This window comes from Chionomys nivalis, chromosome 6 (genome assembly GCF_950005125.1).
Source record: "Chionomys nivalis chromosome 6, mChiNiv1.1, whole genome shotgun sequence".
In the NCBI taxonomy this organism is placed as follows: Eukaryota; Metazoa; Chordata; class Mammalia; order Rodentia; family Cricetidae; genus Chionomys; species Chionomys nivalis.
This window is the reverse complement of record NC_080091.1, coordinates 34,785,566-34,813,185: the sequence shown is the minus strand read 5'-3', so window position 1 is coordinate 34,813,185 and position 27,620 is coordinate 34,785,566. Positions and strand designations below refer to the sequence as shown.

Here is a 27,620-nt window from a genome sequence, read left to right as displayed (position 1 = left end):
GTGTCCAGGGCCGGAGTAGAAGAGATAATCAGTGCTTCTGCTTTGACTCTGAACAAGGGACAGGAGCAGACGCTTTGGGAACCTCTTACTCGGCAGGGTTTCCTTTCTTTGCATTCTCTGTACAGATCATCTCCAGGACAGTAGCAGCTCTGGCCCTTTGTGAAGGCCTCCTAGACGATCAGAAGTGAGGGTACAAGAGCTGAGAGTTGGGGCTTCTGAAAGGCTGACTTGGCCCAATGGGCCTCATTCTGTCCCCTTCTCCAGTCAGCTCTTCTCCTAAGCCTTGCTGAGTTCCTTCTGGCCTCTACCCTCCAGACCCCTTAAAGCTCTCCTAGCCACCGAAAGGAGGGAAGTGACCTGGGTTCAGGCAGCCCTAGAAAGCCGGGCTGAGGGGACAGCTTCCTCTGTTGCCCACACTCGGGGAGGAAGTGCTCTGTCCTGGGCAGAAGAGCTGTGTGAGGACCAGGACTGTCTCTGCCCTGCGGTGGTTGTGGTAGAGCCCCAGGGGCTCTGTGGACACCTCAATTGTCTCCTGGGTAAGCTAGAGTATCCCCGGGATCTCAGCAGTATCATGGCCTCAGGACAGTATTTGACAGAATTTTCCTGTCATCTGCTATCCTGGGACTGGTCATGGGCGCCTAGGCCAAGGCAAGAGAGTCAACCAAGACAGTTGGGGTGGTCTCTTGATTGACATGCAGCTAATTCTTTCCTGGATGTGTACAGAGACTGAAGACAAGCCATAGTCCACCCTGTGCCCAATTATGCCCTCATGTTCCCGTGTGCACACCAGCAGGGTGTATGTGGAAGGGAAGGACAGGGAGGACACGGCCATGCTGCTCCAGCTGGATCTGAGAGCCAGAGAGGGTGAAGGAACCCTGGGGGTGATGAGGGATGCCGTGGGCACTGGGGAGACACCAGAGGGCAGTCAGGTAACAGCAGAGATTGATGGACACTGAAGGGTGATGGTGGCATGGCGATGACATACAGATGACAGAGACTATACCACACAACCGAGGGGACTTCAGAGGGTGATGATGTGACACTCATTTATTGGGCAACAGGCTGGGGAGAGGCAGAGCAGCCCGAGCTTCCAGTCAGTAGCTACATTGTCAGTTCCTGCAGAAGAAGAGCCAGGTTAAAAGGGGCCTTTTCTGCAGGACCACCATAGGGGCATCTGGGCTGCGGAAGTGCTCACCATGATGGCATTAACGATGTCGCTGTGGTTGTCCCTCAGTGCCCGCACGGCCTTTGCTCTGGACACATTGGCCTGGGCCATCACCAGCTCGATGTCACGAAGTTCCAGTCCAGCCTCCTCTACCTGGTGGAGGGTATAGGGGGGTGGCTTAGCTGCCTGAGGCCCGTGACCAGAGTGCTGCCCAGGCAGAATCCCATCCTGCCCTTATTCTGCCCCCAGTCAAGGGTTGGGAGCCACTAGGCCTCACCTCCTCATCTTCCTCCTCCTGCTCCTCGCACTCTGGCCTCACCCGGGGTCCAGGTGCCAACTCGGGGACCAGTGCTGAGGACTCTGAGGGCACCTTGAACTTCTCTGCTGCAGCTTTGTGTACTTGCTGGGACAGGTCCTCAATCTGCAGTATAGGACAGCTGTGTGAACAGAGCTCACTGACCCCGCTGGCCTTTCCCCAAACCACAGCATGGCTATAGCCTTAGCCTTAACATGACAGCATGACAGACCTTGGCCTCACCAAAGACCACATAGGTGTCGGAAGCGGGGCTCTTGAAGACGTCTGGCTTGGCAATGACAAACAAGATGCTCTTGGACTTCTGGATGGTGATCCTGGTGACCCCCTGGATCTGCCGTAAGCCCAGTTTCGACATTGCCTGAGGTGGAGGGCAGGGGACTCAGACCATTTTACCTGTATCTGGGTGGCTGCCGTTCCCCGTGTCAGGCTGACCTCCCTCTGTAAGGGCCTCAGGACATCCCAGTGTTAGGGGTGAGGGTTATTAGATTTAACTCAAAGCCCTTTTCGTGGCTAGGGTTTCACTGGCCACAGGCTATGAGGGGCGTTCATAAGGGTGCCTCCCTGTATCCATGTTCTCTCCCAGGGCTCTCTGGGGGAGCCCTCAGCTGACCTTTCGAGCCTTCTTCTCGCTGCGGCTTTGCTTGGCTTTGGCAATGGTCTCCTCATTGCTGCCTGCTGAGCCCTGTAGGAAGGTGAAGGCTAAGCATCTGTGGGGGCCGGGGAAATGCCCAGGCACCCACCCCTTTCTGGGACCAGCACCTGTGCCGGGCACTGCGCTTTCTGAGATGGGATATCCTGCTCATCCAGCTCGGCGGACGACTCCCCGTGGCTATCCGAATGCTGGCCAGAGCCTGGGGCCCTCTGTGAGTCTGGGGGAAGGGGTGAGGTATGAGGGCCTCTTGCTGTTGCAGAGGGTCCTCCAGTCCCATCATCCTCTAGTGTCTCCCTAGAAGTCTAGCTGGCCCAGGCCCTGACCCCCACATACCCTTACCTTCCTCTAGGCTGTCTTCATCCTCTTGTTGCTCATGGGCTGGGAACCCTCGAGGGCCAGCTGGGTTCTGGGTCCCAGAGGGAGGAGGCACTTGGCAGGGGCTTGAGATGATGCAAGCCAGGTCTTTGGCATCTGTGGGGTTCACCTTGGGGTTGAGGGTGGAGTGAGGTGAGAGGCTGACACGCTGCCGGGCCCCCAGAGGCTTTGTGAATCCTGAGGCAGTAACGGCAGCAGGTCCCTGGGCTCCTGCCCGAGGCATCAGACCACGAGAGGCTGGGGGCTCCTCTTCCACAGAGGCTTTCTGGGGAGTGGGACACAGGCAGGAGGCTGGGGATGTTTGGGATGCCCTGTCGAGGGCACTGGGAGCAGGAGGGTCAGGGTCCTGGAACCTCTTCTGGGATGCGGTGGGCAGGTCACTAGCGGAGTTTGCCAGGGAAGGATTAAGGGCACCTGGGGTCCTCTGAGACCGTTCTCTGCTACCCAGGCCTAGCATGGGCTCAAGCTGCAGGAAGGGTGGCACAGACCTGGCAGTCTCTTCAGAGTAGATTCTGCTCAGTGTGCATGTGGCCCTTGCTGGGGACCCTGGGCAGGAACCTAGCCTGGCTTGCACGGATAGAGCCGCAGGAAGCCTGGGGCCCAAGGTGTCCTTGCTGCTCAGGGCCCTTCCCTCCACAGCTGAGGTCAGCTGTGTCTGGCTGACCTCAGAGCCTGCAGCAGAATGTGCCTTGGAAGTCTCCCCTGTACCTTGGGATGCCGATTTAGACCCATTTCCGTGCCCTGGTGCTTTGTGACCTCTGCCCCGCTTGTTCTTGGCCCCCAGGGCCTCTCTTTGAGGTGAGTGGGTCTTGACCCCATCACGCGCTTCAAGACATGCTCCTTGCTTGAGTGCAGAAAGACTCTCTGCTACTTCCTCTCCCGCACAAGATGCAGGCTCAGAGGTCTTTGTGCTCAAGGTGGGACATGGCTCTTCTGGAGCCCCAGGGTTATCAGCTTTTACAGCTGGCTCTGAGCCATTCTGTTGGGCTGGCTTTGGAGCAGGGAGTGCCGAGTCTAGTGGGGGGTCTGCATCCTGCTCCCTGGGCACTGGCTTTGGTCCTAAGGCCATGCCTGATTCCTCATGGACCTCAGAGGCTGAAGGCTTCGTCTCTGGGGTGTAGCTTGTTTCTCTCTGCAGTGTCTGAACGATGTCTTGGACTATTAGCTCTGGGTCGGAGGTGGAATCTGTATCTTGGGGGGAAGGAGGTGCCATCTCAGGGGTGTCCTGGGCTGCTGTGGCATTGCCTTCAGCCTGCTGGGACTCCAGTGTGGCTGCAGCCACAGGTTGTAGTTCTGAGGTTGAATCTAAGCTTTGCAGGGGTGAAGATGATGCTACTGGGGTAACCTGGGGTATGGTGTCACCCTCCTCAGCCTGCTGTGGTCCCAGTGTGGCAGCAAGCACAGGCTCTCGGTCTGAGGTGAGATTTGAGCCTTGCAGGGGTAGACATGCTATAGGAGAGTCCTGGGGTACTGGGGCAATCCCTTCATCCTGCTGGGACCCCAGTGTGACCAGAGCCTCAGGTTCTGAGCCTTGCCTGGATAGACATGCTGAAGGAGAGTCCTGGGGTACTGGGGTAATCCCTTCATCCTGTTGGGACCCCAGTGTGACCAGAGCCTCAGGTTCTGAGCCTTGCCTGGATAGACATGCTGTAGGAGAGTCCTGGGGTACTGGGGTAATCCCTTCATCCTGTTGGGACCCCAGTGTGACCAGAGCCTCAGGCTCTGGGTCTGAGGTGGGGTCTGAGCCTTGCAGGGGTAGACATGCTATAGGAGAATCCTGGGGTACTGGGGCAATCCCTTCATCCTGCTGGGACCCCAATGTGGCCAGAGCCTCAGGTTCTGGGTCTGAGCCTTTCAGGGGTGGGCATGATGCCACAGGGGAGTCTTGGGGTTCTGTGATGCCTTCCTCAGCCTGCTGGAACCCAAATGTAGCCACATCTGTACTCTGTAGGAGTGGAGGTGATGGTGCCACAGGGGCATCCTGCACTGCTATGACACACCCCTCATCTTGCCGGAGCCTCAGAGTGACTACAGCCACAGACTCTGGGCCTGAGGCGGGATCTGCACATTGCAATAACGGGGCTAAAGTAATAGGGGAGTCCTGGGGCACTGCAGTAGCTCCCTCGGCCTTCTGGGGTCTCACTGAAGCCACAGCCACATTCTCCAGTGTGGAGGGAAGGACCAGGCCTCCTTCCTTCAGGTTATCAGGAAGGATTGGACAGGTGGGGCTTGCTTCTTCCTGCAGATCTAGAATTGGTTGTGCAGGGACAGGCTTAGAGCCTAAAGTTGTGCTCAGCCCCTGCTGGCAGGGCTGGGGCAGTGCGCTGGGTGCTTGCTGAGCAACCGCATCAACTTCTTCGTTCCCTCCCCTGGGGGTGACTGTGGTAGCTTCTTCCTGGGGGTCTGGAGCTGCTCGCAGATCAGGGAGGGGCACAGTAGCTTCAGACTCTCTGCCTAAAACTGGAGCCTCTTCTGCTAGTTCTGCAATTGATTCCTGGCTATTGGTGAGATGGGCTTCGTGCTCTGTCCCCTGAAATGTGACCCTGCTTCTGTGCTCCTGCTCTGTACTCTCGGCACTGGGCTGGGCATGGGGCTCCCCACTGTACAGCCTGTCGTCATCTGCCCCGGCATAGGAAGCGGAGTCCGAGTCTGAGGAGGCGGCCGAGGTATCGTCCCGGAAGGCGAAGGCCTCGTCCATGCCCTCGATGATGGACAGATCGGACAGTGACTGCAGGAAGGAGCCAGATGTGCTGTCATCCTCGCCCTCTCCGGCCAGGTCTCCATCCGGGGTGGCAGCAGCAGCAGCTACCTCCTCTTCCTCCTCCTCTTTGGACAGGGGTGTCACTTCCACGGCTTCCACCTGGAAGATGAGGCTACCCCGGAAGGGTAGTAGGGCGGCAGGGATCATCGGGTCGTTGGCCAAGAAGGTCGGGTCAAAGAAATGGCCCTCTTGGCTCCAGGAAGAGCTGCTGTCGGCTGAGAGGCTAGACTCGGAGGATGGAGGCTCTGGAGGGTCTGTGGGGTGTGGTTCTAGTTCGTCTACCACAGACCCTGACGGGGAGAGGCCCCAGTCGGAGGGAAAGTCCAGCCCTTCAGCTGGGGCCAGCAGGCTGAGGGAACAGGAAGGCGATGAGGCCCAGCTGTCCCCATCTGCTGTAATATAGGAGCCTGAGGGTGAAGCTGGCGTTGAGTCCAGTAACTCATCCAGCAGCTCTGCCTCCAGGTCCCAGGCGTCCCTGTGGGGCCCATGGTCAGGGAGCAGGCCATAGATGGTCTTGGTGGGAGTGGAGGGGGGTGTGAAGTAGGACTCAAGGTCAGGGGGAGGGAAAGGCACAGGAGGATCACCCTGAGAACACAGCTCTGGAGGTGGATGCAGGGCCATGTGCCCACCCTCCCGGTCCCTGAGCGCTGGCCAGGCTGCCCTGGGTGAAGGGATGACCTGGCATGTCTCCTCACCCATCACGATGCGGGGCTCCAGGGTGGTGGGGAGAGGGACATCAGCAGACAAAGGCTGGAGAGGTAGGCCCTCGGGGAGGACCCCTGGACTTGGGCTGCCCTCTGCTGGGTCCACCCAGGTTGAGGCAGCCCCACTGGGCCCTGCATCCCAGCTGGCTCCCTCAGGCTGGGGCCGGGCACCTGGTTTGCTGGACAGGAATGTGAGAGCCAGAAGGCTGGGCCCTGGGGTCAGGGCATGGGGCTCCCGTTGGTCCCCTTTCAGGATGGTGGCATTGGCTGCATCACATGAGATATCTGTGGAGACAGGAAAGGACATGCGATGCCTACTGGACACATCTCAGGCCACACCAGGTGAAGAGCTGAACATGGGACGGCAGGTTTCCATGGCTAACATTACAGAGGAGGGCTGGCGGGGGACGGTAGCAGAGATGAGGGTGGCTAAGTGGACTTGAGGAAGACTTTCAAGGGATGTCAGCAGAGCAGGCAGCTGCCGACAGGCTATATATGAAGGGGAGTCAAGAGGAATGTGTACTAGAAACCCAGACTTTTCTTGGGGACACTTCAGCAAAGGTACAATCGGCCATTGTCTCTGTTCAGAGTCTGGTTTGCTTGGCAGGAGCAGGGCTATGAGAATCCACAGGACAATGCCAGCTCCTCCCTGTGGCAAGGGCTAGGGTCCCACACACTACAGCTCTGGAACATTCCAGCTCTGCTGAAAAGCAGGAGGTTTTGCCTCTAGCCCATCTCTCCCTACCCTTGCCTGTACTCGAGGTCAACCTCAAGTTTCCCGGAGCTCTCCACAAAGCACTGCATGCAGCTAAGTTTCTGGAGAACGGAGACAGACGTGTACCAGCACCTGAGTGGTAGAATCTGCTCCAAAGGGCAGTGGTGGGAAATAATGGTGATCTGGTGCCCATGGGAACAGGACAGCTGAGAGAAGGCTGGCCTCTTCCTCTCCATGGTGGCAGCCACTCATGGTACATGGTAACAGATTCCCCTGCCATTCTGGGAGCTCCTGGCCTGCCTTGGGTCCTTCTCTAAGCCTCTTCAGGCACAGGTACTCATGGGCTGGCATGCCCTCAGCTGACATGCCACATTGCAAACACATGCTCATGCCATGATGCCCCGTGAATATGAAAGTATTAGGGACTTAGGAAGGTAGCAGACAAATCTCTCCAGATGGCAGTACCCATACCACCTCCTAACTTTCTGGCTGCTGCTGTCTTACTGGCCTGTATATCACCACTGAGATCACAGCATAGTCACTGAGTCCCGTGGCTTTTAGCTCAGCCCCACCAGTGTACTCCGGGTGCTGAAAGCATCATTTTGTAAACCCCCCCTTTTTTGTGACCTCTGTAACAGCTCCTCTCTCACCTGGACTGAGGCCAAACACACATCACTTTGAAGTATCCACTTAAAGCCTTCCTACTGTCCCCAGAGCCCAGGCCGAGTCCTGCATGAGGGGGGGAGGGGCAGTGCCTAGGGGCCTGCCGCTCTGGCAGGCACACAGCCAATGCTGCTGGCTCTACCATGCTCACTGGTGACAGGGCAACATGGCCTGCACTGTGGCTTTGTCTTTCTCAGCTGCTGGGTAGATCTCACTCAGGACGAGAGGGAGACTGAAGAGGAGACAGCCACTTCCCCGATATCTGCTCTCAGCCGTGTCAGGGCACTGGGTTCTTCGACACTGGCTGGGCTCATCGGCCTGCAGCTGGGCTACCAGGGCAACCAGGGGTCTTGACAGAAAGGGAAGGGGATCCTTCAGGTCCCTTGAAGGACACCTGGCATTGGAAGTGGGTGTGGTTAGTAGCCATCACTGGGTGTCCTGAAGTCAGGTTCTGGCCATCTCCACTTCTTAGTGTGGCCTCAGGGCAGAAGAAGGGCAGAATTGGGCCAAGGTTAAAATGGAAATAAAAGGCCAAAGTCCATGGGGGATTTTTGTTGTTGCTGTCTGTTTCATGACTCATCCAAAGTCACCAAGCAAGCCAGAAAGGAACTTGCCTGCCACTGGGTCTGGGGAGTCCCCCGCCTGACTTGTCAGTCCCCCAAGAAGAGTAGGGTGGTATCTGTGTTAGCTCTCAGTCAGGCCTCTGGCCCAGCACTGGTGCCATCCCCATTCTTGCCCATCCTGTCCCCAGATGACTTCTTGCACACAGCAAGGTGCCCTTGGCTTTGCCCAAGCCCCACACAGTTCATCTCCAGCAGGGACCATTCAAGCTTAAGAGTACCCTCAGGCCTGCAAGTGGACTGACTCCCACCAACATAATGCCCCTGCTTCTCCAAGGGTCTACATATTAAGACCACTGCTGGCCACGACACCTCCCAAGGCCTCACCTCCCAGACTCAGCTCTGCCAGTGTCCTCTGGCTGGACTCCCATCAGTCCTACACCTCCTTTCTTAGTCTAGCCGCTTGCTGCCCTGAACACCTAAGGTACTTCTAAGGACCCTCTGGTGGTCACCGGGTAAGCCTGCAGTACCCTCTGGGACTCCTGCTTCCAAACCTGCCACCCACTGTCGGTCCTGTGGCCCCATAGCTTTCTGTGGACAAAGAAACGCGATGTGGCGCACAAGCTCAAGCAAATGGGACTTGGTCCAAAGAGCACCCCCCTCGCGCCAGCCCAGAGTGAAAGACACTGCCCTTCACGTCTTCAGGTTTGGAGGATGATCCCTGCGGCCTCCAGGCTTTCATGAAATCCTGGGGGTGGGGGTGGGGGAAGGATGCAATGTGAAGGGAAGAACCGGTCTGGAAAGATAGAGGAGGGGACTGTTAGGAGGCTGAGGGATGGAGAGAGAGAAAGCCAGAGAAAGGTATTGGGCCAGAACGGGGAGCCGCTGCGGTCTCACCTGTGCGGGATCCTGGCCCTCCTGCCTCAGACAGCGGCAGTTCAGCACGCGCAGCCTCCCCGGGCATGGCCTGGACGTGTGCCTGCAGGTCCCCCGTCTCTCTGTCCCTCTGTCCGTCAATGTGCTCGGAGTAGCCAGCTCGGCCACCGCCCCTCTGCTGGGGGGGGGGAGCGTGGATGACGTCAGCGTTGCCCCGCCCGCCTCTCAAGCCGAGTGAGCGTGCGCCACCGCGCCAGGCACTGCGGAGTGCCAGAGGGAGGGCGCTCATTCCCCACGTTCATCCCATCACTTCTCTCACATTGCTGAGTCTAGGGTCAGAAGGCTGTGCCCTGCCCCGCCTTTCCAGCAACATCCAGCATCCACTTGGAGTCCGGGCTCCTCCCAAGGTGACATCGTCTTTTAGCTGGAAGAGGCAAAAAGTGCTGCCAGAACCAGGGGTGCGCGTTAATCTGGGGAGATAGATATGTATTTTGCAGAGTGGGCAGGGCTACTTTAATGAGTGATGGCCCAACCTATCGCTCAATGACTGGGCAGAGGACGCCGGGAGTCCAAGGAAGGAGTTATTACCTCCAGGCCCCAGGATGAGCTGAAACAGCAGCTCGGGATTGGCTGGTCGTAGCAGTCAGTCTCCATAGCAACCACCTCCTGTCTCTGTGGCAACGGGAGATGGAGCTGCGTGCGCCAGGGAAAGCGGCGTCAGAGGAGCTCCTGGGCCGATCTTTGAGTTCTAGCTCGGCGATCGGCTTTCTTTCCTTCACCCCTCGGATCTCTAGGCCAGAAAAGAAATGCACCTCAGTCTATTCCCGGCAGGGCCTGTGCCCCACCTCCAGAGATGATGCTTACCATTTCCCTTCCTGAAATATGCTATTGCTTCCACATCGGCTGTTGCACTGCCCAGTTCGTTCCCCCTCCCCTCCCAGTGCCAGGCACCAGGAGATGAATGAATGACACATTGTCGTCTTTGAGCTGGAGTTGGGGAAATGAGCAGTTGTCGAGGCAAGCAGGGAGGGAGCGCCCGTGTACAGGATCTTCTGGGTATACAGTCAGCCCAGGAAGCTGGCCAGGTGCTGTTCCCCACTCCCTTGCACCTGACTTAAGGTGCAGCCCTGTGCACGAATGTACTTCTGCTGCCCTTACCCACCGTGTCCAAACAGCTCAGCATCTCCTGCAGAACTGCCCCAACCCTCTGTTGCTGACAACTCACCCATCTTTCCATCCGATTTTTATATTCCTCCCTTGCCTTTATACGTTCCACTAAAGACCCTTACCTCATCTCCCAAGTTGTTTCCTCCTGTGGACTTAAAAAAAAAAAAAAACCCACAAACAAAAGACAGTTGTATGCCAACCACCACCATGCTGACTGCTCCTTACCATGTTGTCAACATCACAGAATTTCCAGAAACCAGAGTCTTTTTTGTGAGGCCTGATACCTGCAGCCCAGAAAAGATGGTATGGTCTGTCTCTGTGCCCCCCCCCGCCCCCCCCCCCCCCCAGAAGGTCAACTATAAATTGAAAAAAACTAAAATAGAACTCTGGAAGGTGAGAAAACAGCCTCAATGTAGCGGGGAACCAGGTGAATGTCAACAGGAAGGAACCCTGCAGTGCCCCATCCGATGGGTGGAGCCAGGCCTGGTGTTTCTTTACCCCAGCCTGCCGGCAGGAAGACCATATAATCTCTCATTCCACATGGAATCAAGGCCCAGCCACACCAGCAGAGGCTGCTAGGACCAGGGAACCTTCTGGGCACCATATTCGTTCCCTTGCCAGCGCTATGGATGTCCTGATGGGACATTGGCAAAAGAAAATGCCACTCAGGAAGGTCAGACAGACACTCAGGAAATGGTGGATGAAGGATCGGAGTTCAGGGTTATCCTTAGCTACATAGTGAATTTCAGGCTACTGTAGACCTCATGTCTCATTCTGCCCCCTCTGAAAACCAAAACCAAAACCAAGAAAGCCGAAAAGCCAGGCATGCATAGCTGGGCCGGTTAGTTGTGGGTTTTTGTTTTGTTCTGTTTTGGTCAACTTGACCGAAGCTTGTCATCTGGAAGGAGGGAACCTTGAAAAACTGCCTCTATCAGATCGCTTGTGGGCAAGTCTGTTAGGGGAGTGTTCTTTTGGTTGGTGACTGATGTGGGAGGGCAAGCTCACTGTGGGCAGTATCACCCTTGGCAGCTGGTCCTGGGTTCCTGGGTGGTGTCTTTCTTAGCAAGCCAGTGCCGGGCGGTGGTGGCGCACGCCTTTAATCCCAGCACTCAGGAGGCAGAGGCAGGCGGATCTCTGCGAGTTCGAGACCAGCCTGGTCTACAAGAGCTAGTTCCAGGACAGGCTCCAAAACCACAGAGAAACCCTGTCTTGAAACCCCCCCCCCCAAAAAAAAACCAAAAAAAAAAAAAAAAAGAAAGCAAGCCAGTGCTTAGCTTTGCTCCACCATTTCTGTCTCTGCTCATCCTTGGCTTTCCTCAGTGGTCAGCTGTGATCAGGACATGTAAGCTAAACAAGCCTGTTCCTCCCCAAGTTGCTCTCTCTCTCTCTCTCTCTCTCTCTCTCTCTCTCTCTCTCTCTCTCTCTCTCTCGACAGGGTTTCTCTGTATAGCTCTGTCCTGGAACTTGCTCTGTAGACCAGACTGGCCTCAGACTCAGAGATCCACCTGCTTCCCAAGTGCCCCACCCAGTTGCTTTTGGTTATGGTGTTCATCACAGCAACAGGAAGCAACCTCATCCAACAGTTGGTACCAGAAAATGGGTCTGTTGCTGTGATGGACGGAGCGTGCTGTTTTGTGGGAGGATTGTGGAGGTATCTGGAGCTTTGGGTTAAAAAGGGTCATTGGATGCTCAGCGCTTAATGACCTGTCCCGGAAGGTTGGGAGACAGGAATGTCGAGGGAGGTGCAGATGAGGCTTGTGAGGTTCCAAAGACTCTACTGGGGCCATCTGTGTGATGTTTTGCATTAAGAATCTGTGGTTTCTGGTCAGCTGGGACTGAAGAATTAGCCATGATTTTAACAAGAGATCAGCACCACTGAAGTGAAACTTTTGCTTTACTGGGACAATTGACAATGGTTAACTGGGGCTGGGGGTGGAGGGAGGAAGGCGTGGTTAAGAGACCAGTCTCACTGAGTCAAATCTCCCGAGAAGGATTTTCTCAGGGTCAGCACACAGAAACCATGGTCCAGTAGGGTGAAGGCTTAATTTCAGGCTGGCAGTTGAGCTTAGTAATATGTAAGAGTATTCCACATGGCTCTGAAAGTTTTCTACTGGGACTGAGGACACGAAGGGCTTATGGAGAGCAGCTGAGATCCCAGTGTATGGAGACACACCAGGTCTGTGAGAACACGAAGAACAGCAGTGGGGCTGGATGCGGTGGTGGCACATGTCTTTAATCCCGGTACTTGGGAAGCAGAGGCAAGCAGATCTTTGTTATGTAAGTTTGAGGCACCCTGGTCTATGCTTGGCTCTAGGACAGCCAAGGCTGTTACACAGAGAAACCCTGTCTTGAAAAACCAACCAACCAACCAACCAACCAACCAACCAACCAACCAACCAACCAACCAACCAAAAAATAAGCCAAATCACACCAAAACCCAGCAGTGGGTGGAGTGGCCCGAGTCTATGAGACAAACTGTTAAGTATTGCAGAGCTCATGATGTAAGACTCCTCAGGCCTGTTAAAGCCCAGACCAGAGGAAGTCTAGACGTTAGACACTGAACTACTTACACTGCTGGAGTTTGGTTTTACTTTGATCTGATTGTAACCGTGCCCTGGTTCTTCCCTCCTGGAAGAGGAAGTACCCTATTTTGGAATTTTTACAGGAGCTCAAAGTTAAGAGACTGGACTTTAGGTGGGTTTTGTTTTTGTTTTTGTTGAGACAGGTTTAACTACCCCGGCTGTCCTGGAACTCACTCTGTAAACCAGGCTGGCCTCGAACTCACAGAGATCCGCCTGTCTCTGCCTCCCCAGTGCTGGGTTTAAAGCGTGCGCCACCACCACCCAGCTGAGAGCACACTTTTAAAAGACTGAAATTTTCAAGTGTTTGAATTTTTTTCAAAATTTTATTAATTTTTTTTTTTTTTTTTTGGTTTTTCGAGGCAGGGTTTCTCTGTGGTTTTTTGGAGCCTGTCCTGGAACTAGCTCTGTAGACCAGGCTGGTCTCGAACTCACAGAGATCCGCCTGCCTCTGCCTCCCGAGTGCTGGGATTAAAGGCGTGCGCCACCACTGCCCGGCCAAAATTTTATTAATTTTTTGAGACAGGGTTTCTCTATAGCTTTGGAGCCTGCCCTGGAACTCTCTTGTAGACCAGGCTGGACTTGAACTCACAGAGATCCGCCTGCCTCTGCCTCCCTAGTGCTGGGAATGAAGGAGTGTACCACCATGCCGGGCCCAAATGTGTGTACGTGCACATTACTGAATATGTGGAGGTCAGAGAACAGCTCACATGAGACAGCTGTCTCTTTCCATTGTGCTGGTCCCAGGGATTGAATTCAGGTTGTCAGGCTTGGCAGAAAATGCCTTTACTAGCTGAGCCATCTTGGTAGTTCCAGAAAATATGTATTTTAAATATGCCCTTAGATTATTCCTCAAAAGAGACCACTTTTCTAGTCCATAAAACAGTATTAACATAATTAATAGCAGGGTTTGGTAGTACGTTTCAGGATAGCCAGGGCTAACCAGTGTGACCCTGGCTAACAAACCCAAAAGGAACTAGATAGTGGTGATGCACACACCTCTAATCCTAGCACTTGGGGGACAGAGGCAGGTGAGTTCTAGACCAGTCTGGTCTACAGAGTTCGTTCCAGGACAGCCAAGGCTACAAAGAGAAACCCAGTCTCAAAACAAACAAATAAAAAATCCAAAACGAATGGACAACAACAACAAAAATATCCATACCATCATGAATGCAAAACAGAAATAAAAATAGGAAAAGAAAAATTCATGCATAAAGCAGGGTTTGAAGCTATGTCCATAATTCCAGTTTTTGGGAGGCAGAAGCAGAATTACACTAAGTTCAAGTTCAAGGCCAGCCTAATATACATAGTGAGTGCCAGGCCAGCCAGGACTACCTAGTGACACCCTATCTCCAAACAAACAACAACACCTGCAAAAAACTAGATTGGAAATTTCTACCAAAATTTTATTTTATTTTTTTAAAATTTATTTATTTATTTATTATGTGTACAATATTCTGTCTGTGTGTATGCCTGCTGGCCAGAAGAGGGCACCAGACCTCATTACAGATGGTTGTGAGCCACCACGTGGTTGCTGGGAATTGAACTCAGGACCTTTGGAAGAGCAGACAGTGCTCTTAACCACTGAGCCATTTCTCCAGCCCTCTACCAAAATTTTAAAGTGAAATTAACAGAACTTTGAAAATCTTCTCCCAGAGGAAAAAAAAAGATTATTTCATAATTTTACAAATCAGATAATTTGGCACCAAACCCAATAAATACACCAAACATAAGTCTTTGGGGAAAAATAAGTAAAACCCTTCCTTGCCTTGTTCAAAGGGACCTGATCTTCAGACACCTACTGCGTACTGAAGGATGGCTCCATTCAACACCTTTCCCTTTAACCGCTTCTCTTCTCCTCCCAACCTCGTACTTGGTGCCCAAGCCCCAGGAGAGCAGTATCTAGTACGGTTCCCATGCCAGGACGTCTCTGCGGGAGTTTCAGATATAATCAGACTTACCGCCTGTTGTGAAGCCATGTGGTTTGAGTGAAAACAGCCCCACCGGCAGTTGGTGGAACTGTTAAGAAAGGATTAGGAAGTATGTCACTGGAGCAGGCTTTGAGACTTCAAAAGAATTCAGCCATCCCAGCGTGCTCTCTGACCCCAGCTTGGTGTGAGCGCTTAGCTGTTTTTGGTCCATTACATCAACGACACCATACTGATTAGACCAAACGAGCTGAAAGTAGCGGCTACTCGTTGGTAAAGCTTATGTGCACCAGGGGGTAAATTCAACCAAAATTCAAGGACTCAGACAGGATCTTCCAGAAGCTTGTATATGCTTTGAATTATTACCCAATATAAATCCTATATATGTATGAAATATGGGTGTATGGAATACAGGAGATCCTTCCTTTTAGGGGCACTGGTGTTGCCATGTCCTGTAATTAAGTCCAATGGGAAGTTCCAATCCAATCAATCCAAGTAGGATGAAAAGGGCCCAGAGCATTCAGGGGTGAAAGGAAAGAACCAAGACCCGCTGAAGTGCTCGCAGAGGGTGAATACAGAATGGGGAGTAGAGGAAGGTGATTATGGACACCAGCTAAGGCCACATGCTAAGTCATAGGAACAAGGGCTCTGAGTGACGTGTTTGTCTAGTTTGTGCACACACACACAGAAAGACATTTGTGTTTATGTTTGATGGTTAATCTTGGTTTTCAACTTGATCGAACATGGGACCAACTAAGAGACACTAGACAAGCTGCGAACATTTCTGGCCTGTCCAGATGTACAGATAAAACATAACAGCCCCACTCATGAAGACCTGTGCTGTGCATGGTGGCTCACCAGACACCAGAGGCCAAAGACCAAGTAGTATCCACAGAAGGAGCAGATGTACCCACACCAGCCAGAGGGAAAGCTGATGTGGGATTCCCCTATGTATGCTGTGAATATTTTATTTACATTGGTTAATAAAGAAACTGCTTTGGCCCTATAGTAGGGCAAAATACATCAAGGCTGGAAGAGAGTACACAAAGTCCGAGAGACACCACGTAGCTGCCAGAGGATGTGGGAATCTTACCGGTAGGCCTCATAGTGACATAGAGAATAGAAATGGGTTAATTTAAGATGTTAAAGCTAACTAGGACTACACCTAAGGTATTAGCCAAACAGTGTTATAATTAATAGAGTTTCTGTGTGATTATTTGGGTCTGGGCAGCCAGGAAAGGAACGAGCAGTCTCTGTTTACAGAAAGCAGCAGTTTGTCTGTCCACATCTGTACCTGTTGCTGCTGCAGCCGCCTGTCACTAACACTGGAACTCAGCATCTTCAGCCTTCCAAACTGGACTGAAGACAAGTGGCTCTTCAGGAATTCTCTAGATCTTGAGCGCCAGATTGAGACAATTCTAAACCAGTCTGTGTGCTAAGCAGCTCCCGCTGACTACCTAACCTGTGAGTCAATCTAATCCATCTGCTGTTGACTACTTAGACTGTAAGCCGATCTAACAAACCCATCAATAGGTGCTGTTGGGAGGAGGTAGCAGGAAGATCAGGAGCAGAAATTCAAGGTCAGCTTCCAAGGACAGGAGACTAAGAGAACACAGAAGTGACAGTCCGGGTTTCTATAGTAACAGAGAAGAATAACTAACACAGGGCTGCTCTCTCAGAGGCTCCCCTTGGTTCCCAGAATCAGGCAGGCAGCTCATTCCTGCCTCTAACTCCAGCTCTAGATCAGGACCCTGCACATGCTCTTGTATAATTAAATCTTAAACAAAATACGCCTGGTGTAGTAGCACACACCTTTACTCCCAGCACTAAGGACACAGGTGATCTCTGTGAGTTCCAGGCCAGCCTGGCTTACACAGCAAATTCCAGGGCTGACCCTGTCTCAATTCCTCTCTCCAACACCTCCTGCCCCAAACTGAACAAACAGCACAGTGCCACGGGAATCAATCATTCTAAGCCTTTGGCCATACACTAAAGAAACAAAAACTCCACAATAGTGATGAAAGCTATCAAAGACCGACAAGAGTTTCTGGCTGTCCCCTGGAACTCACTCTGTAAACTAGGCTAGCCTTAAACTCAGAGATCCACCTGCAAATAAAGTTCTGAGTCACTATTCTTGGCTACTTAAGGCAAAGCAATAGCTCAGGCTAGCACAAATTGCAATCCTCCTGTTCAGCCCAGGCCCTGTAAGTGTTGGATATGGAGCATCATGCCTGGCCTATGGCTATTTTACAGCCATGGTAATTGTATGTAACACTGTCACACGGACAGAAAGTTTATCGATAGCAGAACTCGGAAACATGCAAACTTCTTGCAGAAGTACAAATATAAAAATCAACAGGGGAAGAGGGCTTCTCAACAGAGGGTTTTGGAGCACCTGGTCACGAGGCCATGTGCCCAAACACAAGTGCAAAGACTGGGGAGATAGCAGATTGCTGATGTACCTGAGGACCCGAGTCTGATGCCTGCATGCATGCTTGCGTTCCAGCTATAGCATGGAAGAGACAGAAGGACCCCAGGGCTTCCTGGTTAGCTAGCCAGGCCTACCTGGCAAGATCCAGGCCAGAGAGAAAACTTAAAAAAACAAAAACAAAGCTGGGCAGTACACAACTTTAATCCTAGCACTCGACACCTGGAAAGCAGAGGCAGGTGGATCTCTGAATTTGATACCAGCCTGGTCTAGGGTAAGTTCCAGGACATCCAGGGCTACACAGAAAAGCTGTCTCAAAACAACAAAACCTCCAAACAAACATACAACAGTGGACAGTGCCTAAGGACCACCTCCTAGGCTTGTCTGTGGCCTGCATGCTCAAGTGCATATGAACACAGGTGCACAAAGCTAGGTAAAGATGATCCTTAAATTTAACACTTTTAGGAAGAGAATTTCAGGGCTCTTGGGGCTAAGCACAATTTTTTAAAAAATATATATTTTTTATGTACACTGGTGTTTTGCTTGCATGCATGTCTGTGTAAGGGTGCCAGATCCCCTGGAACTGGAGTTACATAGAGAAAGTTGTGAACTGCCCTGCGGGTGTTGGGAATTGAACCTGGGTCCTTTGGAAGAGTGACCAGCGCTCTTAACCACTGAGCCATCTCTCCAGCCCCCTAGGCACAATTCTCAAGACTTGACACTGAGGTACAACCCATAAAAGTGAGTTTAATAAGTAACTGAATCGGGGCTGAAGAGATGGCTCAGAGGTTAAGAGCACTGGTTGCTCTTCCAGAGGTACTGAGTTCAATTCCCAGTGACCACATGGCTCACAACCATCTGTGCTGAGATCTGGCGCCCTCCTCTGGCGTGCGGACATACATCGAGGCAGAATGTTGTATACATAATAAATAAATAAATTTAAAAAAAAAGTAACTGAATCTAATGGAAATTTTATAGTCTGTATAGATCCCAATTAAAAGGACTAAAGAAACCGCAATATGCATTAGGAGAAAATATTTGCAAATTGCAGTCAAGAAAGGACTAAGATCTAGAATCCATAAAACAAACCGAGGTTGGAAGTGTAGCTCTGCAGAGCACCAACCTAGCACACATAGATGCTGGGTCTGATCCCCAGCACTGCAGACAGACCACCTCAACCCAAGAACTGGGACCCTGCCTGCGAACGCAGTGGAAGCCCTCATCACAAGAGACGCGCAGGAACTACTCAGACAGCAGAGGCAGAGCCCAGCAGCGCAGAGCACCTGCTGCGTTTCCAGGACTTGAGTTTAGTTCTTGGCACCCAAAGGATTTGATGTCTGTCTCCACAGGTACCTTCACTCATCTGCATATACCCACATGAAAACAACACCTACACAAAACTAAAATTAACCCTAGAAACAAATACAAACGCCATCAGTAAGATGTTAGGTGTTATTAAATGAGATAATCTAAAACACTCATTTCCCTAAATCCAATCCCAAAGTCTGTATCCTGAGTCCTCCATGTAACATTCTTAGACTGAAGACACTAACAATGGAATTCTGATAGGCCAGGTCTTATGGATCCTGTGACAGAAACACGTGCCCTCCCCCCACGCTGATTTTTGCTCATGTCAGCACCGCAGTGACTTTGCAGCACAGCCCTACCATGGAGGAAGTCACCTGAGTATTAATTAATTGGTGCTGTCTAGGTAGCTCTGAAGAAAAGCCAGTGGTCCATGTGGTGAGCAGCATGGATCTTTATTTTCTCAACACCAACCAGCCGCCCCAACTCAGACAATCTGTGGCCAGCTCTTCCTTTCCTGCAGCCACCTTTCTGCTTCCCCTTCACCTGTGGTGACCAGCAGGCTTGTACAGGACAACAGAAGTGCTAGGCCACACAGGATGAGGACTGGTGCTTTGGAAGGAATGCAGAGTAGGACAAAACCTCCTTCGTCTTTAGACTCCCCTTTGGGCAAGCCTTGTCCATGGGGGTCTCCTGTAAAGGTAGATACTCTGTTGCTATCCAACAAGTGCTTAGGCTGCCATCTTGAACTGGTGGTTCCTGACTTGTCTATAAGGTTAAGGCTACCATCAGAGTGCCAGTCTGGCCACGAACCTTGTAATGTCAGCCAAGTGAACTTTTCTCTCTTCCAAATGCTCCCAGACCAGCAGTTACCACTAGAAACTCTGTAGTCACATGGGCATGGAGGGAACCTCTCAGGTCCATAATCAGAATTCTGCTCACACTTCTAGTCTAGTGGGTTTCCAGGGAAGCTCCTCATTCCTGGAGTCCACAAGTCCAGGACCCAGGTTTTGTCTCCCAAGCCAGCCCTATGCTGTGCCGCACCACACAGACACTATTGGGGAGCTGGGGGAGGAGCGTACACTGGGGAAGGAGGTAGGGTCTCTGTGTCCAAAATGCAGGGGGGCAGGGATAGAGGAGACACATAAAGAGCCCAGGAGGATACCTGGCATCCACCAAAACTACAGATTTATTAGGTCCACCTGTTCGGCACCCCACTGCTCTGGCCAAGGTCCTATAGAGATGGTTCATCCTTCAGGGTGACAACTCTGTCTTGCCAGCACTCATTGCTGGGCCACTGAACAGTCAGGTCTCTGGGATGCAGCCTGAAGCAATGGGAAAGGTCATTTGGCTAACTCCTCAGCCACTGCTTTTCGTATCTTGTCCTTGAGGTAGGCGCCTTTCTGCCATTCAGACTTGAGATCCAGCCATTCATAATATGGGACCTGGAAGAAAGTGGTGGAGATAGGTCACATGGGCCATGGAGTCCTTTCCTGTCTTCACATGGCCAGTAGCCCCTCCTGTTCTGTTAGTGTTGGTGCCTGACAGATTTAAATACCCAGCCTTTGTCCTCAGGAAAAGCACGTGGAGAGGTCCTGGCTCTGGGAGGGGCAAAGAGATTGCAAACCAGAGAGATCCATCCCAGCAGGGCATCTGAAGAAAATGTGATAGAAATTCTATGTAGCCCTGAAAGCTCTGAACTTTCTCTCTGGAGGAAATCCGCCCTCCACATGCGCGGAGCACCGAGCGCTCCTGTGTGGCAGCTCCAGTCACACAGCACAGTCAGAGGGAGCAGCTCCAGTCACACAGCACAGTCAGAGGGAGCAGCTCCAGTCACACAGCACAGTCAGAGGGAGCAGCTCCAGTGGCTGTGCTGCACACGGGGCACCCACAGGAGGCCAGCTAAGCCTCTGTGTGGCTGTGGGAGGGAAGAACCTGGCTTAGGGTCCAGAGCTGGGCCCCTCTCTGGATCCTTCTAGCTCTTTAAACAGGTATGGGCAGTGGTCCCTTGCCCAACAGGTACTCACATCTACTACTAGGAAGCCTGCAGCCAGTATATGTCGACGAGCCAGGACAAAACGGCCCAACAAATCCTTGCTTCTGCTGTTGAAGTTAGGGAACTCCCAGCGCAGGAAAGCGATCCTAGCAGGAGGCAAGGGTGCTTAAAGGCAGGCTCTCGGATGAAGACAAGGAGTTAACAGATAGTCAAGAGCAGTACTGCTGTATCCTTTAGCAGGGATCCCTGGCCACCTACCTTTTAGCTCCTGGGGGCAGTGGCCGGTTTCCTACTGGCTGGGCAAGGTGAGGAGCAACAAAATCTCTCAGGGGCAGAAAGTGGCCATCAGCATCCAGGAGCACCTCTGCATCTGGGGGGCGGGAGAGGCAGGAGTGGGATGAGAACTTGCAGGTGATGCCTTAGAGACCCCACAGTGTACACACAAATAAGCATACGGGGTAGGTGCCTGAAAGGTTTAGACCCTTCCCTAGCAGAAGGGACCCCTTACCCAGTACCCAGCCATACTGGGTGACCACGTCCAGGCTGCCCTGGTCAGTGCCCCCCAGCAGTGCCTTCAGTGTCTCCTGCAGCTCCTTCTGCAGCGGTGTCATCTTCTTGGTAGAGGACGAGGGACTGAGGGCTACAGCTGAGGCTGGCAGGAAAGGGCCTTTATATTCAGGGTGCTCCAGCAGGGCGGTGGTGTTGATGTGGACCAACTTCTGGAAGGTGCTCTGCTCCTTTGGAGACTTGCTCTCTGGGAGAATGAGAGAAAAGGTGGGTTGACGTTCAGCAGCAGGTGCAGAAGTGAGGATCACAAGAGATATAACATGGGAAGGCAGTGGTGCCCATTTAGGGGAACTTAGGCTGGGGCTCCAAAGTTAAGATCTGTAGGCCAACTGCAGGGAGCTGTTGAAAAAAGCCACAGGGGTATGCCTTGTGTGCTCTGGCCTTCTGTCTCTGCTCCAGTTTCTTCCCTGGCTGGTAGACAAGGAAGTTTCCATGTTACAGGATGTGTGCGGGGCAGAATCCTCACCTAGAAATTGTTTGTGAAGTCCAGGATTGAGAACTGTTTGCAGCTCTGATTCTTGAACCTGCTGCAGCACACACAGTGCCCACACCAGGTCCACCTGCAGGGCTGGCTCCAGGCTCCCCAGCATGGAGTCCAGCTTCTCATGTACCTGAGCAAGGAGAGTATAGTGGAGAAAGCAGGCTCAGCCCAAGTACTGCAACATCCTAGAAAAGCCTGCAGCCAAGCCCTGGTCATAGTGCAGCCAGAGGCAGCTACTGGAAAGCAAGACCAACATTCTGACTAAGGCTGGCACCAATCCAAGGCTCATGTACAAGGAGCCCAGTATCCTGGTGCTATTTAGTCAGGTTTACCCATATCTGCCCACCAGCAGGGACCCAAGGTCTCAAATCCCTGTGATGCTCTGCAACAGGCACTGTGATGAAGGAAGAACTTAGGTGGCGATATAGCTGTTGTCCCTGGCTGGCTGCGCTCAGAATCATACCAGGCAATGCCCTCCAATGGTCCCTAGAAATGCCCCCTTTCCCCTGCCAAATATTGTGCCCTCTCCCCACCCTGCCACTCTTAGTGGCAGTTCAGTACTCATACCAAGGTGAAGAACTGATCCTCCTGCTCAGGATGGAAGTTCAGACGGGCAAAAGCGAGAAGAATGCTGGACAGGTGGGACAGGGAGACGTCCTGGGCTCTGCTCAGCAGGTGCTAGGCCAGAGCGACAAAGTAAGCACCCCAACAGCAGCTGTCCCCTCCCTTCCTGAGAGCCCAGACTTCACCCAGCAGCAGCTTCCCAGAACCCAACTCCCAACAGGTGTTTTAGAAACTCTTTGACAGCTCTAGGGACAAGTGCAGGCAGGTTGGAGTGGTCAGCAGCCGGGAGTACAAAGGTGCCCCCTACAAACCAACAGGCAAGCGCTCTGAAGTGCTTCAGTAAGAAAGTGTGCATTTACAACCCACCAAGAAGCATTTTCATCATGGCTTTGCTTCCATAACCAAAGCAGCAGTTCCCAATGAAGGCTTTAAGAGCCTCTACATAGAGAACCCTAGAACTGGTCCTAACTCACCTGAGTAAAGGCTTCAAACAAGGGCAGGTTGAGCCACTTGAGGAAGGCAAAGGACTTGGCGCAACGGGCCACCTCGCTAAATGTCATGCTGGGAATGAAGGGCAGGAGATCAGCAGCTAGGCGCTGGGACACTTGGGTTTGGTGGAAATTGAGTTTACCTTTGGGATGGAGCAGATACCAGAGATTAGATGTGGGTAGGGCAGTGCCCCACATCCACAGCCCTACCCACCTCAGATTTGACCTCTAGGTTTGGTGTCTGTGACTAACTTTATCCCGGAACCAAGCATGGGGAACAGGGCTCAGGAGTCACAGTTTCTATGGCAGCCTTCTGGGCCAGTGCTTGCCATCATTGGGGCAGGCACTGAATTTGACACGGCTGCAGTGTCCATGGCCAGGACTCCCTCTTCTCACCGTAGGCATAGGCCAGGTCCAGGAGCACGCCTTTCGTCAGCGGGAAGGGCTTCTGTACCAGGTGGTAGGAGACGGCCCGCAGCAGAGGCACCGACCGCCGGCTCTGTGCTGCCAGCGTCACCAGCACCTTCCGTAGCTCATCAGGGCCGAACTGCTCCACCAGCTCCAGGCACTGTCAACCACAGCCGCGCAGGGATCAGCTGAGGTGGTTGGGACGAGCTGGGGGCAGGGGTCCCATCCAGTGCAGCCCCTGTGAGATAGCAACTGGGCCTGAGCTGACTCAACACAGGCCTGGCTGCACAGAATCAGCCTTTTTGCCTGCCCCAGAGGCTCCTGGGCCCAGAGTAGAATGTCTGCAGCCAAATTTATCCCTAGGTCCCAAGGGCAGGGGACATAGGGCCCATGAACAGCAGAGCTTGCTGTGGCAGTCATCCGGGCCAGCTCCCACCATGAGAAGACAGGAACTGAATTTGACTTGACTGCAGAGAAAGCAACACGGAAGGGGCAGCAGACTAGCTACCTCTAGTTTTATCTAGAAGCTGAACCATACACAAGACAGCTCAGGATTCACGTGTTAACGTCAGGTGTTGGATTTATGTGCCTAGACCCCTTCCCATATAACACCTGAGACTTCTAATACTGACTTCCCATATAAGACCCGAGAGGCTTCTAGGGCTCCAAACTTCCCTTTCTGCAGAAGACTGTCACCCACGGAGTAGGCCCAAAGCCCCAGAGGGTTTGTTCTCAGCCTCATACCTTGTCTTCCAGGCGGTTCATTAGTGACTCTGAAAGGTGTCCTGCCTTCATCATCATGGTCACTACTGTGCGGCTGTCATTGATCTCTGTCCAGCGCCTCTCCAGGTGTATCAGCAGCTCAGCCAGCAGCTCCTGCGAGTGCTGCTGCTGCATGAAGGAGGCACAGGACTCAGCCAGGTAGACCAAGTGCTTGTACTTGAGCCTCCGCAGACGCCAGCGCACTTCCTGTTCCACCGACTGCAGCTCCTTGGAGGTCTGAGGAAGCACGAGCGTGTACAGGCTCCGCAGCAGCTTCACAAGAGTCCCATGCCAGATCGAAGTTATCTACACAGAAAAGGACAAGGACAACATGAAGCCAGTTCCAAAGGTATTTAATACAACTACTCTGAGCAGCTAGTCTCATTCCAGCCTCGTAGGAACTGTTTCCTGAGTCTGCTCTTGCAGCCTCCAAAGAAGGGGGAATGGCAGGGAAGATAATTGGGCAGGGAGAGTGCTTGGAGCTAAGCCTGATGAATTGACGCCTCTAAGGTGTACTCAGTTCCACATGTCACACAACCTCCTTTTGTTTCTATTGTTACTGTTCCAAGTTACTGTCACTTACTATTCTGTTCCAATATTGAGTCTTATATCTTAAGAATCACCAAACACACTACATCTGGAATTAAATCACAGACTAAGAGGCTTATTAAGTTTATTTATACATTATATACTTGGGGAGAAACACTTTAATCTGATGTGAATACACACAGCACAAGCTAAGTAACATGCTTAATTACAAGACTACAAGAGTTCTTCCTATACTACCTAAGTTCAAGGCCAGCCTGGTCTACAAAGCAAGTTTCAGGACAGCCAGGGCTACACAGAAAAACTGCAAATGGGGTTTTAACGCACTTAGCCCAACCCTTCCTTATCACACTGAGATGAGGGAATGAGGCCTTTAGCTAGGGTAGGATTGTACTTCCTTAGTCGATGGGATCCAGGGAAGCAGCTCTGTGAAGGAGTCTATCCTGATTAGGGACTAAACTGGCTGTAGTTGAGTGCTGCTGCAGAACCAAGCAAATAGGCCTTATCTTTTCCTCCTGTTCATGCTCTGAGGATCTGAATGTAACTCGAAAACAGCCCAGGGTTCAGGGCCCACCACTAGTCACAGGGCACCTCCTGACTTCAGGTGGTGTCAATGGGCAATCAGACACTGGGGGTGGGAGCAGAAATGTAAGGACAAAGCACCAAAGGAACTGAAAAGAACCAGGCTCGTCCCTTGCAGCTTGATATCAGGTGTTGGGTTGTCCTTGACTCAAGCATTTACCTAACAGGCTCCTGGGAGGAGGAGGAACAAAAAGCACAGGCAAGTTCTTTGCAATCTAGAAGAAGAAATACCAGGAGCCCTGTCTCCTTGCAAGGATTCCACAGACCTAAAGAGAAGATGTTCGCGCTCACCTGACTGTTGACCCGACTGACAAGCTGCTGAAAGCGAGCATCCTCTAAAAGCAAAGCCTTCTCCTTCGGCTTCTCGGACAGCAGGTAAGAGAGCCGGATGAGTATGAGGGCCGCATGGTTGTGGTGCAGGCGATGACCCCCACCTAGCAGCTGTAGCAGTTCCTCTGGCCTGGTGGCTTTCTCAATGAGGCCGTCCACCTCTTGGTGCTCTGGGTAGGGTGTAAACACTTGCTCTTTTCCCAGCAGCTCCGTCAAGGAACCCGAGGAGGGGGAACTGACTGAGGAGGCCAAATGCTTACAGGCCACCCTGGCAAGTCTCAGTCGGCCAACTGGAGCAATGGCGGGGACTAGACGGGTAGCTTCTCTCAACAGGCACGCACACTGCTTCATCAGGCGGACCGCCATGACGGTGGGAGCAGGGAGAGGGAGGGAGGAAGACTCCTAGCAAGTGATTCCAAAGTCCTGAAAAGAGAGGGGAGGATTACATAAACTTAGAAGAAAACCATGGCAATGACATGAAGATACAGTCACCCTATATACCTGGCCCCAATCCTCCCCTGTTCTGAACACCCATTACATATATAACAGCATTTTCTGAAGCCAAAGTCCCGAGTTTCTGTTTCAGCATACAAAGGCTCAGACACCACAGCTCACATTCCAGCCTGGGAGGCGCCAGCCCCAGCTGCGCTTCCAATCGCACCCAGATCCTCAGGTCCCGCTCAATGCTTCCTGGCTGCCAATCTGGGCATTTTTTTTTTTTTTTTTTTTTTTTTAAATTTCCAAGGTATCCAGGATCAAAAAATTACTGGCTTAAAGAAACATGACAGGACAGTCTAAGTCAGAGTGATTCTGGGAAACCTCAGATATATAACTTATGTTCCTGAAATGTCTGGGAAAACATGTGAACACTGCTGACACAGGTGTTAGGTCTGGAGAAATGCCACCACCCCTAACTGTGTGTGTTTGCAAGGGCTGAAGAGGTAGCTTGGCAGTTAACAGTATTTTGTTATTTCCAGATAACCAAAATCCAGTCCCCGGTACCCTTATTAAGTGACTCACAAATGCCTGCATCTCCAGAGAGCTAACTCCCTGGGTCTCTGTGAGCACCTGCACGTGTGTCCATGCTCACACAGGGACACACAAACAGAGAAAACAATTTTAATGGGATCTTTTTCTTTTCTTCCTCCCTTTTTATGACTGAATCCTATACAGCCCAGGCTGGCTCAATCAACTTCTATCACCGAGGATGCCCTTGACCTTCTATTCCTCTGGCCTCCTAAGCCTTAGGATTACAGGCAGCCTACCTGTAGGTCTTACGTGAGTCAGGCAAGCAGGTGCAATGGAGTCACACCCCTAAACTTTTAACAGCAAAACTCACTGGCACCACCCAGAGTCACCTTCCCGGGTTTTATCCAATTCCCGCAAACCAGGATAAACCTGGAACTTTCAGCCCACAGTGCAAGACTTGCAACTGCCTTCCCGGCTAACCACAGGGCACGGCAAAACACACTACCTTTTTTCAAGTCCTGGAAAACGTGACCTTCTTCGAGAACATGTTACATATTCATGTTTCTTTCAACAATTCTGCCCCAGTCTTGTTCCCTAAAGTGAGACAGAAACCAGGTGAGAGAAGTTACTAAACCTTGATTCGACTGAAGCAGAAAGCACCTTAATTTTTTTTTTTTTTTGTTTCCGGGAATCGGGTACATGACCAGCTGATGAACAGACTACTGCAGCCGCAAAAAGACCTGCTTAACTTACACTGACGAGTAAATAAAATATGGCTCATAAGGGGGAAATCTGCCCAAGTTCAATAGCCACCACTTGACGAACAGCAAGGAAGCGCTGGCCAACCGTATCGATTCTCAAGACATTTCTAAGAGCAATTTAAATCGAATCTGCGTTTAAGTAAATATCAACCCTAAAACCTAAAATGCAGACCCACGACAACCTACTGGGAAGGGACGCAAGGGTCACTGCGGGTAGATTTGCCTAGCCGGCTAGGCCTCGTGTCCAAGGTGGGCAGAGGGGCGCGTGCGCAATAGCAGGCCGGAACCGAATTTGCAACCGGCCAGCGCCCTTGGGTCACTGAGTCAAAAGCTCCTTTTCATCCCCTCTAGCCCCCACACACAATAGCCCCGCTGGCCCTTTCTAACTGCTGCCCTCCCCAGCAATCCTTCCCGTACCAGGTACCCACGCTCAGCAACCCGGGCTCTCCATAACGCGAGACCGGTGCAGCGATCACCCTCGCTGACCTCCATTCGCCGAACGGTCTCCACGCGGCCCGGCGCGCTCGAATACGTCACCAGCGAGCCGCCGGAAGCGACGTAGCCTGGCGAAGTCGGCCGCAGGCCACGCCCTCTTCCTTTTCCCGGCCCTCTTCATCTTCGCTGAGTACAGGCTTCCGGTATAGGGAAGCATAGTGGGAGGCGGGTGATGGGAAACTCAGACGGAAGGGGAGGAAGGGACTTCTGGAAGGCAGGGTTCGTCTGGCTAGAACGTCCTTCCTGTGCGGCGTTTGGGTAGCGACTCCAAAGTCTGTCCGTCTCTGGGGGTGCAGCCCGTGGAGGTGGTGTGGGGCTGGAGAGCGCTGCCAAACGGCGACTAATTACAGAGAAGCGAGTTGTATAGCTCTGAAGGTCTTTTGGAAATATAAGCTGTTTGTCTAGGTTAAACGACGAAAGCACACCACATACAATGACACACCCATATATTTCTGTAATTTCAGTACTGGGGGCCGA

General features: G+C 52.4%; 2 protein-coding genes and 2 non-coding genes across 7 annotated transcripts; all 4 read right to left on the bottom strand.

Moving 5' to 3' along the window:
* Positions 1-1,032: 1,032 nt before the first annotated feature.
* Positions 1,033-9,267, bottom strand: Nacad (NAC alpha domain containing). The gene is given in 10 exon segments (XM_057773180.1): positions 1,033-1,116; positions 1,196-1,318; positions 1,443-1,586; positions 1,693-1,839; positions 2,092-2,163; positions 2,241-2,350; positions 2,473-6,258; positions 8,809-8,898; positions 8,901-8,977; positions 8,979-9,267. Coding segments are annotated over 10 exon segments (4,662 nt in total). The 5' UTR covers positions 9,077-9,267; the 3' UTR covers positions 1,033-1,101.
* A 9,382-nt stretch (positions 9,268-18,649) lies between these two features.
* On the bottom strand, positions 18,650-27,181 carry Tbrg4 (transforming growth factor beta regulator 4). 4 transcript variants are annotated; one of them, XM_057773193.1, is made up of 12 exons: positions 27,066-27,181; positions 26,393-26,481; positions 24,880-25,341; positions 23,443-23,766; positions 22,687-22,858; positions 22,276-22,433; positions 21,806-21,916; positions 21,224-21,368; positions 20,699-20,944; positions 20,449-20,560; positions 20,222-20,336; positions 18,650-19,639 (listed from the first exon to the last, which is right to left on the bottom strand). In XM_057773193.1, exons 3-12 carry the CDS (start codon positions 25,282-25,284, stop codon positions 19,538-19,540), a joined length of 1,890 nt encoding a protein of 629 aa, XP_057629176.1. In that variant the 5' UTR covers positions 25,285-25,341; positions 26,393-26,481; positions 27,066-27,181; the 3' UTR covers positions 18,650-19,537. The 4 variants fall into 4 exon arrangements, with proteins under 4 accessions (XP_057629176.1, XP_057629178.1, XP_057629177.1 ...); XM_057773195.1 differs by having other exon boundaries at positions 27,135-27,174; XM_057773194.1 differs by having other exon boundaries at positions 27,073-27,158.
* Positions 22,526-22,656, bottom strand: LOC130876637 (small nucleolar RNA SNORA5). Its single transcript, XR_009057297.1, has one exon. It is a non-coding gene; the product is annotated as a small nucleolar RNA SNORA5 (small nucleolar RNA).
* On the bottom strand, positions 23,034-23,170 carry LOC130876638 (small nucleolar RNA SNORA5). Its single transcript, XR_009057298.1, has one exon. It is a non-coding gene; the product is annotated as a small nucleolar RNA SNORA5 (small nucleolar RNA).
* Positions 27,182-27,620: the final 439 nt, after the last annotated feature.